The sequence below is a fragment of the Oryza glaberrima genome, chromosome 5 (genome assembly GCF_000147395.1).
Source record: "Oryza glaberrima chromosome 5, OglaRS2, whole genome shotgun sequence".
Classification (NCBI taxonomy): domain Eukaryota; kingdom Viridiplantae; phylum Streptophyta; class Magnoliopsida; order Poales; family Poaceae; genus Oryza; species Oryza glaberrima.
In genome coordinates, this window is record NC_068330.1 from 7,389,936 (window position 1) to 7,406,214 (window position 16,279).

Genomic DNA, 16,279 nt, shown 5'->3' on the forward strand with positions numbered 1-16,279 from the left:
TGTTCTTCTTCTTCCCCCAACCAAAACCCTCGCGCACACCCACGCCGCCGCACTGCGCAAATCCCCCCCACCCCGAGCAAGGTTTCGAGAGGTCTCGTCGGAGATGGAGGCGTTCGGCGGGTTCTTCGTGGACGAGAAGGCGGCGCGGGTGGAGAACATCTTCCTCGAGTTCCTCAGGCGGTAAGGCCGGAGCCGTCTCCTTCCATTCCATTTCTAGGATTTACGCGGGGTTCCGGTTCGTCTGACGCGTGAGGTGGGGGGGGGGGGGGGTTGTTGAAACTTGGATCTGTAGGTTCAAGGAGGCGGATGCGGCGGAGGCGTTCTACGAGACGGAGCTGGAGGCGATGCGGTCGCGGGAGTCCACCACCATGTACGTCGACTTCGCCCACGTCATGCGATTCAACGACGTCCTCCAGAAGGCCATCTCCGAGGAGTATCTCAGGTGAGATTTGATTTTATTTGATTTCTTTTTTTTTTGGTGGGGAGTTCAGATTGGGAAATTTTGGGATCTGTCGCTGGATTGGGGGCGGAAAGGTGACAAATTTAGTTTGTTTGCTCGGATTTGTTCAGGGAAACTAGGTTGATGTTGACTTAACACAAATAGATTTTCTTTTATACAAATTGGTTTACTCATCTGTGACAATTTGGAACTGACTGCTTATTTGGTGGATTTCATCGCATCAGGTTCGAGCCGTACCTCCGGAATGCGTGCAAGAGGTTTGTGATGGAGCAGAGGACTGGCGAGAACCGTGCACCAATCATCTCTGATGATAGCCCTAACAAGGACATTAACATTGCCTTCTACAACATACCAATGCTGAAGAGGTCCGCACTTGCTCCTCCAGGTGTAACAGTTTTTTTCCCGTAAAATTAACTCTGGAAATAACAGTTATCTGACGGCAAATGAACGAATTCTGCAAATGTCCTGAAATTCACTACAAAAGTGTGATATATACATATATTCAAGGGTGGGGCTCATTGCCCCTGGAATTTCATGTTAGTACGTTTCCTACATTTGGTAGAAAATTATGTCTCACTTGTTATCTTGCATTTCTAATTTGTCATAGGTTTTATGCTAAATTGTATGATGGTTGCCATGACTAAAATTGTTGTTGTAATAGGTTGAGGGAGCTTGGAACAGCAGAGATTGGTAAGCTCACGGCTGTAATGGGGGTGGTTACACGGACAAGTGAGGTCCGGCCTGAGTTACTGCAAGGCACCTTCAAGTGCCTTGACTGTGGAAATGTTGTAAAGAATGTTGAGCAGCAGTTCAAGTATACTGAGGTTGTAACTGTGAACCTTATGTTCTATTTTTTTTCTCTCATGCAATGCGTCTAATGAAAGGTTTATGCTCCTTAACTTCAGCCAATAATATGTGTCAATGCAACATGCCAAAATCGATCAAAATGGGCCCTTCTCCGACAAGAGAGCAAGTTCACAGATTGGCAGCGGGTCAGGATGCAGGAGACATCAAAAGAAATACCTGCTGGTTCACTACCACGCTCCCTGGATGTCATTCTGAGGCATGAGATTGTTGAGAAGGCTAGAGCTGGAGACACGTGAGGAACTCTTGCTGGAATTGCTTTGTACCCACTGGATTGGCTTCACATTATTAAAGTATTCTGTTTCGGTCATTTTCAGGGTCATATTTACTGGAACTGTTGTTGCTGTTCCTGATGTTATGGCTCTAACTTCACCTGGTGAGAGAGCAGAGTGTCGCCGGGAGGCTCCTCAGCGAAAGAATGGGTCTGGTGTCCAAGAAGGTGTCAAGGGCTTGAAATCACTAGGAGTACGAGATCTGTCATATCGCCTTGCTTTTGTAGCAAACTCAGTGCAGGTATGACCTCTTTCCAGCAATAAAGATCCATCTGGTTAGCTTGGTTATAATATTTTTATTACAAGGTTAACCTTTCTCATTAATGTTATTAGGTGGCAGATGGAAGGAGAGAAGTCGACATCAGGGACAGGGACATAGATGGAGATGACAGCGAAAGACAGAAGTTCACTGTAAGTTCAATTCAGACTTAAGACTAGTGACTCTGTTTCGAAGAAGGAAAAGGGGACTAGCCTTGTAAAAAGAACTATGAGAAATTCTGCTTCATGGTATTCGAACATTCTGTTGCATGCTAGCAGGCTGGCATGGATAGATGTAACCATACCAGCGTCCTTTTTCTAATTTTTTGACAATGCGTATCATTCAAGCTCCCTAAACTTTTGCATGATCCTGGTACACTGTTGATTTAGTGTGTTACATATTCATGTAAGGATGTTAGATCATGAAATGGTTATCATTCCATTTTTTTTTGTTTTTGTGTATTATATGCTTTATTTTTGACCATATAGTTTTTTGTCATTAAAGTGTTTATATTATTGATTATCTCCCTCCCCCCTCTCTCTAACAGGAAGAAGAGGAAGATGAAGTTGTTAGGATGAGGAACGTCCCTGATTTTTTCAATAAGATAGTTGATAGCATATGTCCCACTGTCTTTGGGCATCAAGAAATTAAGAGAGCAATCCTTCTCATGCTTTTGGGTGGTGTTCACAAGATAACACATGAAGGGATAAACCTTAGAGGTGACATCAATGTCTGTATTGTTGGTGATCCAAGTTGTGCGAAGTCTCAGTTCTTAAAGTAAGCTTCTCATTGTCATAATTCCTATTTTCTTTTTCTGTGTTGAATAAAATTTAAGTTCATCATTCAATGTTGTCATTCTGGGATATATAAAATCTATTCTGCTGCTTCACCAGATCACATGTCAGTGTGCATAACTGACTGACCATTGCTTTCTCATAAGGATCTCTCAGCATGATGCAATACATCTTGCTAATTCTACTAGTTGAATTTAAGTTACTATAAGCTTTTTCACAATGTTTTTCTGAATGATTTTTATGGGTTGACAACTTGACACAAAATCCAGAATACTAGTTGCTCATGTAATTTTTTTTCTTGGATTGGACTTCCTATCTTGTTATAAGTACCATTCATCTTAATGAAATTTATTCCATGAATCATCACAAATGTGCTATTAATCCAATCCTCAGATATACCGCTGGTATTGTTCCACGATCTGTTTACACATCAGGGAAGTCCTCATCTGCTGCTGGTTTGACAGCAACTGTTGCTAAAGAACCAGAGACTGGTGAATTTTGCATTGAGGTATTATCAAAATTTTTTGATTCCATCCATTTGTATTGCTAATACATATTTAGAAGTGTACCTTTGCTTTGAATTTCATGCTTCAACTAAATTGAACTCCAATGAGCTCGGATGCACTTTGTGTGCAATCTTCCTAGTTCTTACTTCTTCTATTGCCTTACCTCTTTTGCTGCTACTGGTTATTTTTGCAGGCAGGAGCACTCATGTTAGCTGATAATGGCATCTGTTGCATTGATGAATTTGATAAAATGGACATCAAAGATCAGGTAGGCTTACAGACTTTTACCTATTGTTGCCTCTTTTCTTATTGAGCGTTAGTGTCCCAATTCCATTTCTCCATTGTAGGTTGCTATACACGAAGCAATGGAACAGCAAACCATTAGCATAACAAAAGCAGGAATACAAGCAACTTTGAATGCAAGGACTTCAATTTTGGCAGCAGCAAATCCCACAGGAGGGCGTTATGACAAGTCGAAACCACTCAAGGTAAGCCCAACAAATTATAAATTTTACTTCCTAGTACTTCTGAAAAACTTTTACATCCCTGTATTTTGTTGACATGTGGTAAAATTTTAGTGTTGAGATCTAATATTTCAATCGTTGCAATCCAGTATAACGTGGCATTACCTCCAGCTATTCTTTCAAGATTCGATCTGGTATACATAATGATCGATGAGCCTGATGAAAGCACTGACTACCACATTGCTCATCACATTGTGAGGGTCCATCAGAAACGTGAAGAAGCACTTGCCCCTGCATTTAGCACTGCAGAATTGAAACGTTACATTGCTTTTGCAAAGTCCTTGAAACCTCAGGTTTAAATCTTTATATGCACTTCATATATAACTTTCAACTTGTCATCAACTTATAGATGCTTTATGTCAATGCAGCTGAGTTCTGAAGCAAAGAAAGTTCTTGTTGAATCATATGTTACCCTTCGTAGAGGCGATAGTACCCCTGGTACTAGGGTTGCTTATAGGATGACAGTTAGGCAACTAGAGGCATTAATCAGGCTTTCAGAAGCTATTGCCCGAAGTCATTTGGAAAGAGTTGTAAGTAAAATCCTCATTCATATATTGCATGTTTTTTAGATTATGCAGTATGGTGTCTAAACAAATTAACTTCAGTTCAACTATCAGGAATAATTAGTTGGTTCTGGTGTTAAATTTAAGGCTGACATTTGTTCCTTCCCTTTGAATTGGGTTTTCACCTTTCTGCATAATATTTCTGCTGAGTTCATTTGGTATTAATTTCACAGGTTCTCCCAGCTCATGTTCGCATGGCAGTTAAATTGCTCAAGACATCCATCATCAGGCAAGTTTCTTGAAATTGCTCAAGACATCCATCCATCATTTGCATGATGATTTGCTAACAAAATCTTATTAATTGTGCAGCGTGGAATCAAGTGAAGTCGATCTCTCTGATTTCCAAGATGCTGATGATGGCACAAATGTACCAGCCGATAATGATGCTGGTCAGCCAACAGAAATGGATGCTGCTCCTCAACAAGACGGTCCAGGTAGGTTTCCCCTTATTATTAAAATGGTTTTTTTGTGTGTTCTTGCTATTATTCTGATCATTTCGGTACCTTGTTTTTAATGTAAAATGTAGAAAATGAGCAAGCGGCAGATACTGGCAAGAAGAAGTTGGTTATAACTGAAGAACATTTCCAGAGAGTCACACAAGCTTTAGTTATGAGACTACGGCAGCATGAAGAGTCAGTCACGAAAGATGGTATTGATACTGGATTTTACACTACTTTTTCCATTTTTGTTTTGTTTTGACTTATTTGCTATTTTGTATCCTTAACCTAGCAATTTCCAACTGTAGATGAAGCATAGTAATATCTGCTTAGGTTCAAATAAGTGAATTAATTTTCACTGCTTATGTCCCATATAAGGAGTAACAAGATCCTTAGTTGTGATTTATTTACATAACTATGAGCAGCATTTCTGAGGCATGCTTTCTCTCGAGAACAAATAAAATTACGATCTCGTCTAGATTACAGCTTCCAGAGGTCTAGGTTGGGAGCAATTCTTTTTAATTGCGTAAATTAATAAATCCTTTGTTGATATTCTAAAAAAACATAATTTGCAATAATGGTCTAGTACTATTGTATTGCTTTAGCTTTTGTTCTTCTCATACATCTTACTAGAAAGATATATGCATCAACTTAAAATTGAGGTGGAGCCTCATGCAGGCTTGTAGATGCATCAATGTGATTAACTTGTACGCCAACCATTTATACAGTGCAGTAAGCACAAATTGTAGTTATGTCTATTCTCTGAAAAATAGGTTTCACCATGTTGATGTCTCGTTATATTGTTAGGTCTTAATGCCGTCTAATTCCGCTCCTGTATAAGTCATTGCTTTTAGTTCATCTTGTGCCACCCTAAGTGTTTCCTTTTATGAACAAGGATGATCCTTGTCAGACCTCCAGCTGATATAGATGTCAAACTGACATGTTCCAACATTGAATTGCAGGAGATGGTCTGGCTGGCATGAAGCAAGGGGATCTAATAATTTGGTATGTCGAGCAGCAGAATGCCCAAGGCGCCTATAGTTCTACAGCAGAGGTGAAGGAAGAAGTGAAGTGTATCAAGGCCATCATAGAGGTAAAAGCCTATCAGTTTGCCATCTTGAAGTAAATTCCAGAAAACTGCAACTTTAGTGACAAAACTATTATCAGTTTGCTGCAACATTAGCGACATGTTTCAGTTTGCTGTAACACTAGCGTGGGAAATTATCACAAAACTGTAACTTTTACGTTATATGCTGCTACCGTACATATAGGTGACAACTGTAGCAGCATATAATGTAAAAGTTGCAGTTTTGTAATAATTTCCCACGCTATTGTTTTAGCAAACTGAAACATGTCGCTAATGTTGTAGCAAACTGACTGACTGAAGTTGTAGTTTTCTGAAATTTACTATTGATCTTATCATTTCAACAGTATGGTATGGAAATTAGCAACCTAACAAGACTACAATTAGGCATTTAGCTGCATCAATTTGCCTGCACTGCAAGCTCAACATTGACCTTTGCATTGAGCATTACCTCAGCTTTCCATATTGCTAAAAGTTATCAATCGATTTGCAAATGCAGAGGTTAATACAGAGGGAAGGCCATCTCATAGTGATAGACGAAGGAGCAGCCCCAGCGGCTGACGACGGTGCTGCACGAAGAACATCAGAGAGCAGAATCCTGGCAGTTAATCCGAACTATGTCATCGATTAACCATCTGAATCATGATACGCAGCTAACACAATCCAATCGATGTGGTTAACCGATAGAACCAAGAGTAGATTCTAGTGAGAACCCCTGGTGGGTTATGCTATGCACTAGACATGTTGTACCATTTCCAACTGTGGTCGTCTTTGCAATTTAGTATATGATCTCTTGACAAATTGTACAATTAATTCTTGGAAGCAAAGGTGTAGTCAGAGTTATAGTTGATGTCGGAAGAGCTAAGAACGCATCAAAAGAGATACATTGAAGACAAATCAAACATCGTCAATGACTTTCATTCAATAATAATCAGCAGGAAAGCATCTGAACTCCAACATCAGCATATAATAAGCATTACTATAAAGTTCTATGAAAATTCATTGCCACCGGCACTGGAGTGGACGTGTTTGTACGTGCCATTCATGATTCATCTATATGGATCATATCCAAGCCAAAGACATCCATTGCCTTCAACATCATCCTGGGTGTGGACCTATGATGTAAAATTTACATATGTTGTTAGGCTAAGTTGCCCCATAGAAATTGACACCACTAACTTCTCTGCTCCTCAATGGTCTTCCTGATAGATAAACTAAGACATGGGTTCTCGAATGTGCCTATGTCAGTGATGACAATATCACCACACCGATATATAGCACATACTTCCATAAGAAAGGCACCAACAAGCAATGAGTAGGTGATTGCAAGATTGGCCATATATACTTCGAGGCTGCTACAAATAGTGCAAAAGCAACTATCACAGAGATGTGGGCTAAACACTGTAGTAGTACTGGATCACCCCTATGTCGCTTAGGCCTGGGCGGTCGGCGGCACAAGCGGCGGTGACGGCTCCCGAACAACTGAACAAGTCGCCGGTAAATACACAGCTGCAAGGACGACAGCGGCGGGACCTTCCTTTTCCCCCTGGATGTCCGAGGTTGAAGCCCACGGACCACTGCGGCGTGGGGGTGGGGAAGAAGGAGAGCTGACGGTGCAGTTCGGGAGAGGGTGCGCGGCGCCCGGAGGAGCCAGAGGGTGGCCTCCTTGCGAGCGAAGGGGATTACAAAATTTTTGGGGTGAAATTTATATTTCTTTTTCTAATTTTTGGGGTGTTTAGCGTAAAATATTGTGGTTTCCTATAAACTAGTTGGGTGCCCCACGCAATTGCGCGGCTAGCACCCATATAAAATTATATTTTATTAATATTATTTTACTTAAAATTTATTAAATAGTTATCTCGTTGTCTTAATACTTTGAAAAATCAAACCTTATCGTCCTCACGTTTTTAATTTTATAGTCACACCAGTTGCTATTTCCTACTTATGTCATATCCTTCCTTATTTGCTTACTTGATCTATCACTGTTTCTATTTATTATCTTTGGAACCTTTAAAAATTAGATCTCATAGTTTGTAGAGTTTATTATCCTGTTGGATTTCATTTTTATAATTTCTAGAAGTTCCATCAAACGCTGCCATCACACTCCTCTACGATCGTCCACTGCATCTTCTCTTTATTGTCATCGGTATTTTAAAAATTGAACATAATTATTGTTAAGGTTCATTTTTTTACTTCTCTACGGCTCGCCCGTTTCCGTCTATCTTTATTTTCATTAAGATTTTAGAATCAAACATGACTATCATTAGGGTTTATTCTTTTTTACTTTTTTTGTCTCGTTGGGTTTCATTTTTTTATAATTTTTAGAAATCTCGTCAAATGCTGCTGCTATACTCCTACTCTTTATTATCATTAGGATAGTAAAAATCAAACATAATATCGATGGAATTCATTCTTTACTTTCTAGAAATCACACCAACCATCGGCGGCTCTGTCATTGTATTTCTGTATGACCTGTCCACCAGCTCTCATTTTTATTGTCATTGAGATTTTAAAAATCAAATATGATTATCATTGGAGTTTATTTTTTTTACTTTCTAGAAGTTCCGCCAACCGCCTTGACTGATTTTTTCACGACCTGCCCGTCGTACTTCCTTTTAATCATCCTTAATATTCTATTTGGTGTTTTATTAATAGTTTTTAGATGTCCTATCAACCACCATCTCTACTCCTTTAAAGACATGTTACTTAATTAATCTCATCATGTGTTTTAGATGGTCTTTTTTTCAATAGTCTTTATTTTTTTATCACCAATTTTAGTTATTTATAAATTGTATTCTTAGTTGAAATTTTATTGTTCTTTTTCTAATTTCAAATTTGTTTTATTTTTTGTTTCGAATTTCAACTAAAAATGTATTGTGTTCTTTTAATATTTTTATTTTTTATTTTTAATTTCAGTTGTTGCAAAATTATATTCCTACTTGAACTCTCTTTTTCATTTGTCTAATTTCGGATTTTATTTTATTTTTTATTCCGAATTTTAATTAATCTACTATTGGTTCTTATATGTACTCTTATTTCAATATTGCTTATATTTAATTCCGAATTTCAGTTAATTTTAAATTATATTCCTATTTGAACTCTTCTTTTCTTTTATTTTTTTCTAATTTCTATTTTTTTATTTTTTATTCCGAATTTTAATAATCTCGTATTGGGTTTGTATATGGACTCTTCTTTCAATATTGCTTAATTTTACTTTCGAATTTTAGTTATTTTTAAATTGAATTTATACTCGAACTCTTTTTTTTCCTTTTTTGCTAATTTCGGTTTTTATTTTATTTTTTATTTCGAATATTAATTAATCTCGTGTTGGGTTCATATAAGGAGTATTCTTTCAATAGTGCTTTTTTTTAATTCCGAATTTCAGTTATTTATAAATTGTATTTCCACTTGGACTCTTCTTTTTTTTTCTCCGATTAATGTGGAAATTTCTAATACCCACAGCGAACGTGATGTCTCTTTTTAAAGCTGTTTTAATAATATAATAGATTACAAAATATGGGGACTATAATAAAAAATAATAACGGCCTGATATGCAAAACTGAAACATCACTGAAGCTACTTTGCACCGTGGGAAAGGTGATTTGAGACATGTGTCTTTATTCTATGTGATACTCTGAGGCTTCTCTTAGTAGTCCTAGTTAGGTGCCCGTGCGTTGCAACGGGTTTAATAAATTATATCGTTTATATATTGCATAAAAAGGTTGTAGACCCCCGTTTTTATAACAGGAATCAATCGTGTAAACAGTACCATTTCCCTGGATCAAGTAGTCTGGTACACACGAGTTCATAGCTGAAATACCAAATACACATACACGAAAGTCTAGTGTGAATTATTACATCAAAAGCCCGCAGGCATAGTCTTAATCATCGGACCGAGCGGTCCGGAATACATTCCAAAAGCAGAAGTAGGTAAGGCAGCGGAGTTAAGGCAGCGGCACGCCATTGCCACAGGCAACGACCGTAACTAAGACCTACTGAGCGCCATCGTCGTCTTCTCCCTCCTGGTAGTAAGCGTAGGGATCCTCCGTAGCTTCATCTCCGACCTCTGATTAAGTTTGTATATTGCAAGGGTGAGTACCAACCGTACTCAGCAAGCCACCACAACAATAATGCACATGATAGAGATATTCAAGGAATGGCTATGGTTCTTTTGCGCAAAGCAAGTTTTGAAATTCCTTTCACAAGCCTAAGACCTAGCATAGACTGATCAAATTTTAGTACCAGTGTTCATATTAAACAATGACGGTTCTGTCCACCATCCATTGTAATCCCAAGGATAGCTTCCCGCCATTGAGTCGTCATGGTTTTCTGAGGACGTCTACATTCCCGCCTCTTAGGAAGTGGCTCCATCAGCATAGAAATCATCATGCAATATCCCAACCCACACAAGTTAAGAATTTAGAGTCTAGCCAAGTGTAATACATGTCCTGGTGCTCAATAACCGCAAGCACGGCTATTCGAATAAATTTATTTTACTCACACTACAGTGGATGTACACTTTACCCGCACTCCGCAACTGCCCAACACATGAGCCTCGTCTCAACACATGAGACGCGTCACGGCAAAGCTTTTCGATAACCTCGCATTGGCAGTACCCGCTCCATGAACTTTACATCCTCATGCACTCTAGGCGTGCACGGTTTCTAGCAGTGAGAGGAGTTCTGGCGCACCCGGGAAGGGAAGACTCACACATGCATTAGGTTATAGTTATGTTTAGATTCTCTCGTGGCAGTCCTACCGATGGCGACACCACTGTAGACACCCGCCTCGCGGTCCTACCAATGGCTGCCCCACCGTAGAGCCCCTGTCTCACACATCAAGAAACCACTATGCATGGATACTGCCTCCGCTCAGCTATCTACTCCGCTAGGTCTATACCCATACGAGAAGTGCGGTTGTACGGGGGTCGTTTCATGCTTAACTTCATGGCTCGGTCCTTAATTGACCGGGGACGGCACTAGCCTTTTCCGGATACCTCCCAAATCCTCCGTCCGCCTCAGTCGAAAACAGTTGTTTAGTTTATTTCTCCTTTCACAAATCATGTCATCAATATCATGGCAATGTGGCGCTCATGTCTCCACATGCCGCATCTCAATTACCTTCCCAAAGGTAATTGCCCAAGCATATAGCATTTGATAAATATGAGTATGCATGATTCTAGAATTGCATTTCTAAGTAATTGTCATAATTGACTAGGGACTCATACGTCAACATGGTTACGAAGGAATAAGGGGTAAACAATAATCAAGGCATGGCATAATCACGAGTAGGATGTTCATCATTGCATGTAATTTATTTGTAAACAAAAATAATTTCGCAATTGGGATCAACATGTTCAAAGAATAGTGATGACTTGCCTTGCTCAAAGTCTTGTGGGTCTTGACCTTTACTTGGATCCGCAACTCCCTCGGGCTCTACAATTACGTGCGAAAATTGATTTGAACTCGGTTAGAATTCAAATAAAAATCCAAATAAATCCAAATGGAAGTCGAATGCGAAAGTCGATTCTTTTATATTAACTTTACTATTCGCGAACTAGGGCAAATCCAATTTCGATTTACACATCCTAAACTATTTTGCGGGTATAAATATTTTGTTAGCATAAGTTTTTAATTTAATCTACCCGAGTATTATATCCATATAATAGGTTAGAAATTTTTATCGCGAGTTAAATATCGAACGAAATCCAAAAATTATCTTATATTATTGCACGATTTAATTTAGTCTATGACTAAACGATTAAATATAATACACGGCTAAAATCTCTAATAATTAAATCCGAATTTCTACCGTGAATTGACTACTTATAGAGATTACCAAAAATAATCTATAATAATCTATATTTATAGTATTATTTTGCAAATACTACATTTTAGTTAATCCTATAATTAAATTCTAATATTTTAAATATCCTAAATCTCCCCTAGTTTCCTATTTATTTTCCTTTTCTTTTTCTCCCTTTCTTTTTCTTTTCCTTCCTTTTCTTTCTTTTTCTCTCTCTACCGGCCTCTCCTTTCCTCTCTCTCGGCTCTCTTCCACCCGAGCGGCGGCGGCGGTGGACGTGAGGGGGGGGGGGAAAGGACGGCTCACTGGCGGCGGCGGTGGCGACGACGACGACGGCGCACGGCGTGGCGCACTGAGGCGGCGGCGCGGCGGCACGAGGGCGGCGGCACGGCGGCATGACGACGGCGGCGCGTGGAGAAGGGGGAGAGGGAGAGGGGATGGGTGTGGGAGAGATGAGAAGGTTTGGGGGGGTTTTATAGGGTGCGGGAGAGGGAAGAGAGGGGGGGAGGCGGTGAAGGGGGGGACGCGACGGCGGTGCGGCGGCGCGGGGCGCGAGGCGGCGATGGGACGCGCGCGGCGACGGGATGCGCGCGGCGACGGGACGCACGCGGCGACGGGACGTCGACGGCGACGGCGATAGCGACAGCGGTGGCGCGCGGCTCGGGGCGGGACGCGACGGGCGGCGACGCGATGACGGGACGGCTGCGCGGGGCTCGGCGCGGGGCGCGAGACGCGACGACGACGGGCGAGCGGCACGCGGCGACGCGACGGCATGGCAGCGGCGCGGGGCGCGAGGTGGTGACGGCGACACGGCGCGGTGACGCGATAATGACAGCGATGGCACGATGGCGACGGCGGCGCGGCGGCACGGGGCTCGGGGGAACGGGCGAGCGGCGCGCGGGCGGCAGCGAGACGCGTCGGCGAGGGGATGGCGCGCGGCGCGGGACGGGCGACACGACGGGCGAGCGGCGACGGGACGGCCGACGGCGATGGGAACAGGCGACGCGACGGCGTGGCGTGGCGCGGGGCTCGGCGCGTGGCGATGGCGACAGTTGGCGCGGCGCGGTGCGGGGCTCGAGGGCGACGGCGACACGTCGGCGACGGCACGGCGATGGCGACGGACGGCGCGGCGCGGCGCGGGGCTCGAGGCGCGGGGCGACACGTCGGCGATGGCGCGGTGATGGCGACGGACAGCGCGGCGCGGCGCGACAGGGGCGCGGCAGGGCTAGGGAATCACATCGAGCACCTAGAGTGCAATGAATAGTGTAATTTCCTATTTATCCTGATTTTAGCCTATTTCCTATATAAATTTAATTCCAAAATTCCTAATTTTTGCATATATGCATTGTACTCAATGTTTGTGTTATCTCAACTAATGAATTCACCCTAGATTAATATTACTCATATTTTATTTATATAATTTATTTGAATTTTTAATTAGGGTTAATTCTTATTCCATCGCATTTAAATTTAATTGATACAAATATGGTCGTGATAATATTTTATTTATTTCTATCCACACCTAATCTTTATTTTAAATTATATTTATTTTACCAATTTATTTTTAGGGTTTATTCCTAATTAACTATTCCTTATTCGCGATCTACAAACTCCGAAATCAAAATTCAATGGAATGGGCAAATAAAATCGGCATGATGCAATTTATTTAAAAAGTTTTTGAAGGTCCGTAATTTTAGAGTTCTGATTTTGTCAGTCGAATTTTCAGGGTGTTACAAAGGTGAAATGATATTCTTTATATATATTGAACAATGTAACAATGTAGGAGTCATCACACGATTACTGATTCAACAGAGTACATACAATATTTAATTACAAACTAATTGTCAAAAAAAATATTTAATTACAAACTAATACATATTGTTAACGACTACATAAGAGAATCCATCCAAAAGCTCAGATGCATGTCACATATTGTTTACTTGTCATAAGGATCAAGTAATTGCAGTACAAAAGGCAAACAAGTCACAGTTTCTAACCCTAAGTTTCTATGTTATGTATCCACCTATAGGTATGTGAACAAAGTATCAGTTGAATCTGCTGCTGCTTGAACAAAATATTTCTTTTGCAGTTAGCACTTATATGTTGGCTCAGAATACATCTCCAGCAAAGCCCCCTGTAAAAAATGGATTATCACAAGCGACAACTTGAGCAATACTTTAGAAACCATTGTATGAATTAGCTCCTATCAATTTGCACACCTGTAAAAAATACTACATATCTTTTTTGTTAAAGAATAAGCAATACTTATCTCGCAACAAAACCTTGCTTATTTGTACTGAAACTAAAAATGCGTACATGGCAGCATACGTAAAAGCAGGGTACGGCAACAAGAACTTCTGGAGAGATTGAGGTCCAGACATCAGCTAGGAGAGATTGAGGTGGTGCAGGCCGCTGCTGAATTCATGAAAAAATTGCAGTAAGGTTGTTAGGTAAACTGAAGCATCAGGGTCCAATTCTGTCTCAGCCTTCAGCTAACTAATATTGTACTGAGCTGTGCTGCTTTATTTAGATAGCGATAAATCGGTACTATATATTGACTTAACATGCAGATCTACTTAGAAGAATTGAGATCAAGCATGTAGCATAAAACAAAAGACAAAACATTTTACTGAGCTCATCCGCACCTTGTGGCAGTGGCGGGATCAGCTTTTTAAACTTGTGTATTCGAAATAGGAAAGAGTAAAAAAAAATATGTTCATACACCTAAAAGCCTAAAATTAGCTTGTACTCCTATATTATAACACACTAATAATTACAATATATAGCGTATATAACATAAAATTGATCATACATTCACATATTAACAGAATTGATCATCACTTGAAATTGTTTAACATATAGAGATTCTACAAACTAAGCAAGCAAGCAAGTACACAAAATCAATGAAAAGCTTTTGCATTAAATAAATGCCCAACTTAGCAAAGAGACCAACCTTGTTTAGCAAAAATATTGCATATGCTAATCTTGTTGTCTCCTGGCTTTCAAAAAAACAGAGGGAATTCCATTGTTCTCATGCTTGTGCTCAGAGCTATAGCAGAAGGACGATGACTCGACTGAAGGCGCGTGATCAAGAACATATGACCGTGAACCTCCCAACCACAGCGGATATAGAAGAGGAACATCAAGATACAACGCAATAAGGGACACTGCCTATGATAAAAAAAATGAATGAACCAAAAAAAGGCAGTAAGTAGAAATAATTGGATACCTCATAGTGCCACGTCTATCACTGTAAAACCCTGGAGTTCATCGCAGGAGTAGCTGAAAACCATAGCCAGAATCATGTCTGAGAAACTTGCTTTCGCAAAGGAAGGTTCAGTAGTAGAACAAATTTCACCCAACTGCCCATGATGCAAGCGACTTAAAAGATTTAGTTAGCTGAGTCACGTGAGCTTTGTCCTAGACTCCCAAAGTAACAAACAAGCAAGAAGTAAGTAACATTGTATTCACCACACCGAGTAATAGCCAGCATGTCTCTCTTGGAGCCTTATCTACTGAACAGGCAGAAATCAGATTCAGTAAATCTCCTAACTCATCAGTTAACGGATGCAACAATGGGGGTAAATCTCTAAATTGATTCGTATGTGGGTGATTCAGTAAAAAAAAGGAGAGAGATTCAGGAGAGGGTCGACGGCGTCGAGGAAGCCCGCGTGGTCGGCGGCGCGGCCGTGCTCGGAGGGGATGACGTTGGGGATGGCGCGCAGCCGCACGCCGGGTGGCGCGGAGGGGGCAGCGGCGGAGGAGGAGGAGAGGAGGCCGAGCCGCACTGGCGCCGCGCCGCAGTCGCCGGCTTGTGGTCGATCTGCAGGCACTTGATGAATGATGCAAGAACAATGGTAAATGTCATATTCAATTCAGGGTTCTTGTTCTTGTGGAGTCACTCACATTCAGATGATGCGGCTGCGACGAGGGCACATCACCCAGCTTCTGCTGCTGATACTTGCTCCCGTTTGCCTCCTGCAGGAGATCACCATTGAAGAGGCTGCCAAAGCCGAGGCTGTGCGGCGTTTCTTCTCCCGCGGCCATGGACGGGACACCTCCCACGGCATAGGACGCCGGCACGTGCTACTCTCCGACGAGGAAGTCTCCTACTGCAGGCAGGGCGGAATGCTCGCTCCCGCTGCAGATCAGGGGGGGGGGGGGGGGGGGGGGGGCGCACGGCGACGTGGCTCAGGACAGGTGGGCGGCGCGATGTGGACCGGTAGTGGCGGCCGGCGAGGACGGCGAAGGGGCGGCGCGGCAGATGGGGAAGGCGAGGACGGCGGCGAGGCGGTGCAATGTGGACCGGGAGTGGCGGCCGGCGAGGACGACGGAGGGGCAGCCTGTAGCGGGGTGGCGCAGCGAAGAGGAGGACGGCGCGGTGACGGGGAGGATGGCACGGTGACGGGGAGGACGGCGCGGCGATTGGGGGGGAGGGGGGGGGGGGGCGCCGGCGACGGCCGACGGGGAACGCGAGGCGTGGGGACGCGGCGAAGAGGAGGACGGCGCGGCGATGGGGGCGCCGGTGACGGGGCGCGGCGATGGTGGCGCCGGCGGTGGAGGCGTGGTGGGGCACACCGAAGAGGTGGGAGGCGCGGCGAAGGATGAGGGGAGCGGCGTCAGCGCGAGCGATGCGGGGAGGAAAGCCAGAAAAGCGAATCACGTGCGATGGGATCTCAGCACCGTCCAATGTTTCGATCCAACGGGTAAT

General features: G+C 42.5%; 1 protein-coding gene and 1 long non-coding RNA gene across 4 annotated transcripts; one reads left to right on the plus strand and one right to left on the minus strand.

Moving 5' to 3' along the window:
• On the plus strand, positions 1–6,572 carry LOC127774746 (DNA replication licensing factor MCM6). The gene is made up of 18 exons (XM_052301035.1): positions 1–180; positions 293–442; positions 685–825; positions 1,122–1,284; positions 1,366–1,559; positions 1,642–1,837; positions 1,930–2,007; positions 2,403–2,632; positions 3,043–3,157; positions 3,349–3,423; positions 3,503–3,643; positions 3,769–3,972; positions 4,048–4,209; positions 4,416–4,471; positions 4,552–4,676; positions 4,769–4,891; positions 5,642–5,772; positions 6,263–6,572. The coding sequence occupies exons 1-18, from the start codon at positions 104–106 to the stop codon at positions 6,392–6,394; spliced, it is 2,493 nt and encodes an 830-aa protein (XP_052156995.1). The 5' UTR covers positions 1–103; the 3' UTR covers positions 6,395–6,572.
• A 6,756-nt stretch (positions 6,573–13,328) lies between these two features.
• Positions 13,329–16,235, minus strand: LOC127772729 (uncharacterized). Of its 3 annotated transcripts, XR_008017458.1 has the most exons (6): positions 15,475–16,233; positions 14,932–15,391; positions 14,798–14,850; positions 14,522–14,678; positions 13,885–13,983; positions 13,329–13,702 (listed from the first exon to the last, which is right to left on the minus strand). It is a non-coding gene; the product is annotated as an uncharacterized LOC127772729 (long non-coding RNA). The 3 variants fall into 3 exon arrangements; XR_008017457.1 differs by having other exon boundaries at positions 14,798–15,400; positions 15,475–16,235; XR_008017456.1 differs by having other exon boundaries at positions 13,330–13,702; positions 14,798–15,391; positions 15,475–16,228.
• Between the last annotated feature and the right edge of the window lie 44 nt (positions 16,236–16,279).

Coding starts and splice junctions, on each gene's coding strand:
- LOC127774746 (XM_052301035.1), top strand. CDS start 104: ATGGAGGCGTTCGGCGGGTTCTTCGTGGACGAGAAGGCGGCGCGGGTG. Junction 1,285..1,365: donor AGCAGTTCAAGTATACTGAG/GTTGTAACTGTG, acceptor CCTTAACTTCAG/CCAATAATATGTGTCAATGC. Junction 1,838..1,929: donor TTGTAGCAAACTCAGTGCAG/GTATGACCTCTT, acceptor TAATGTTATTAG/GTGGCAGATGGAAGGAGAGA.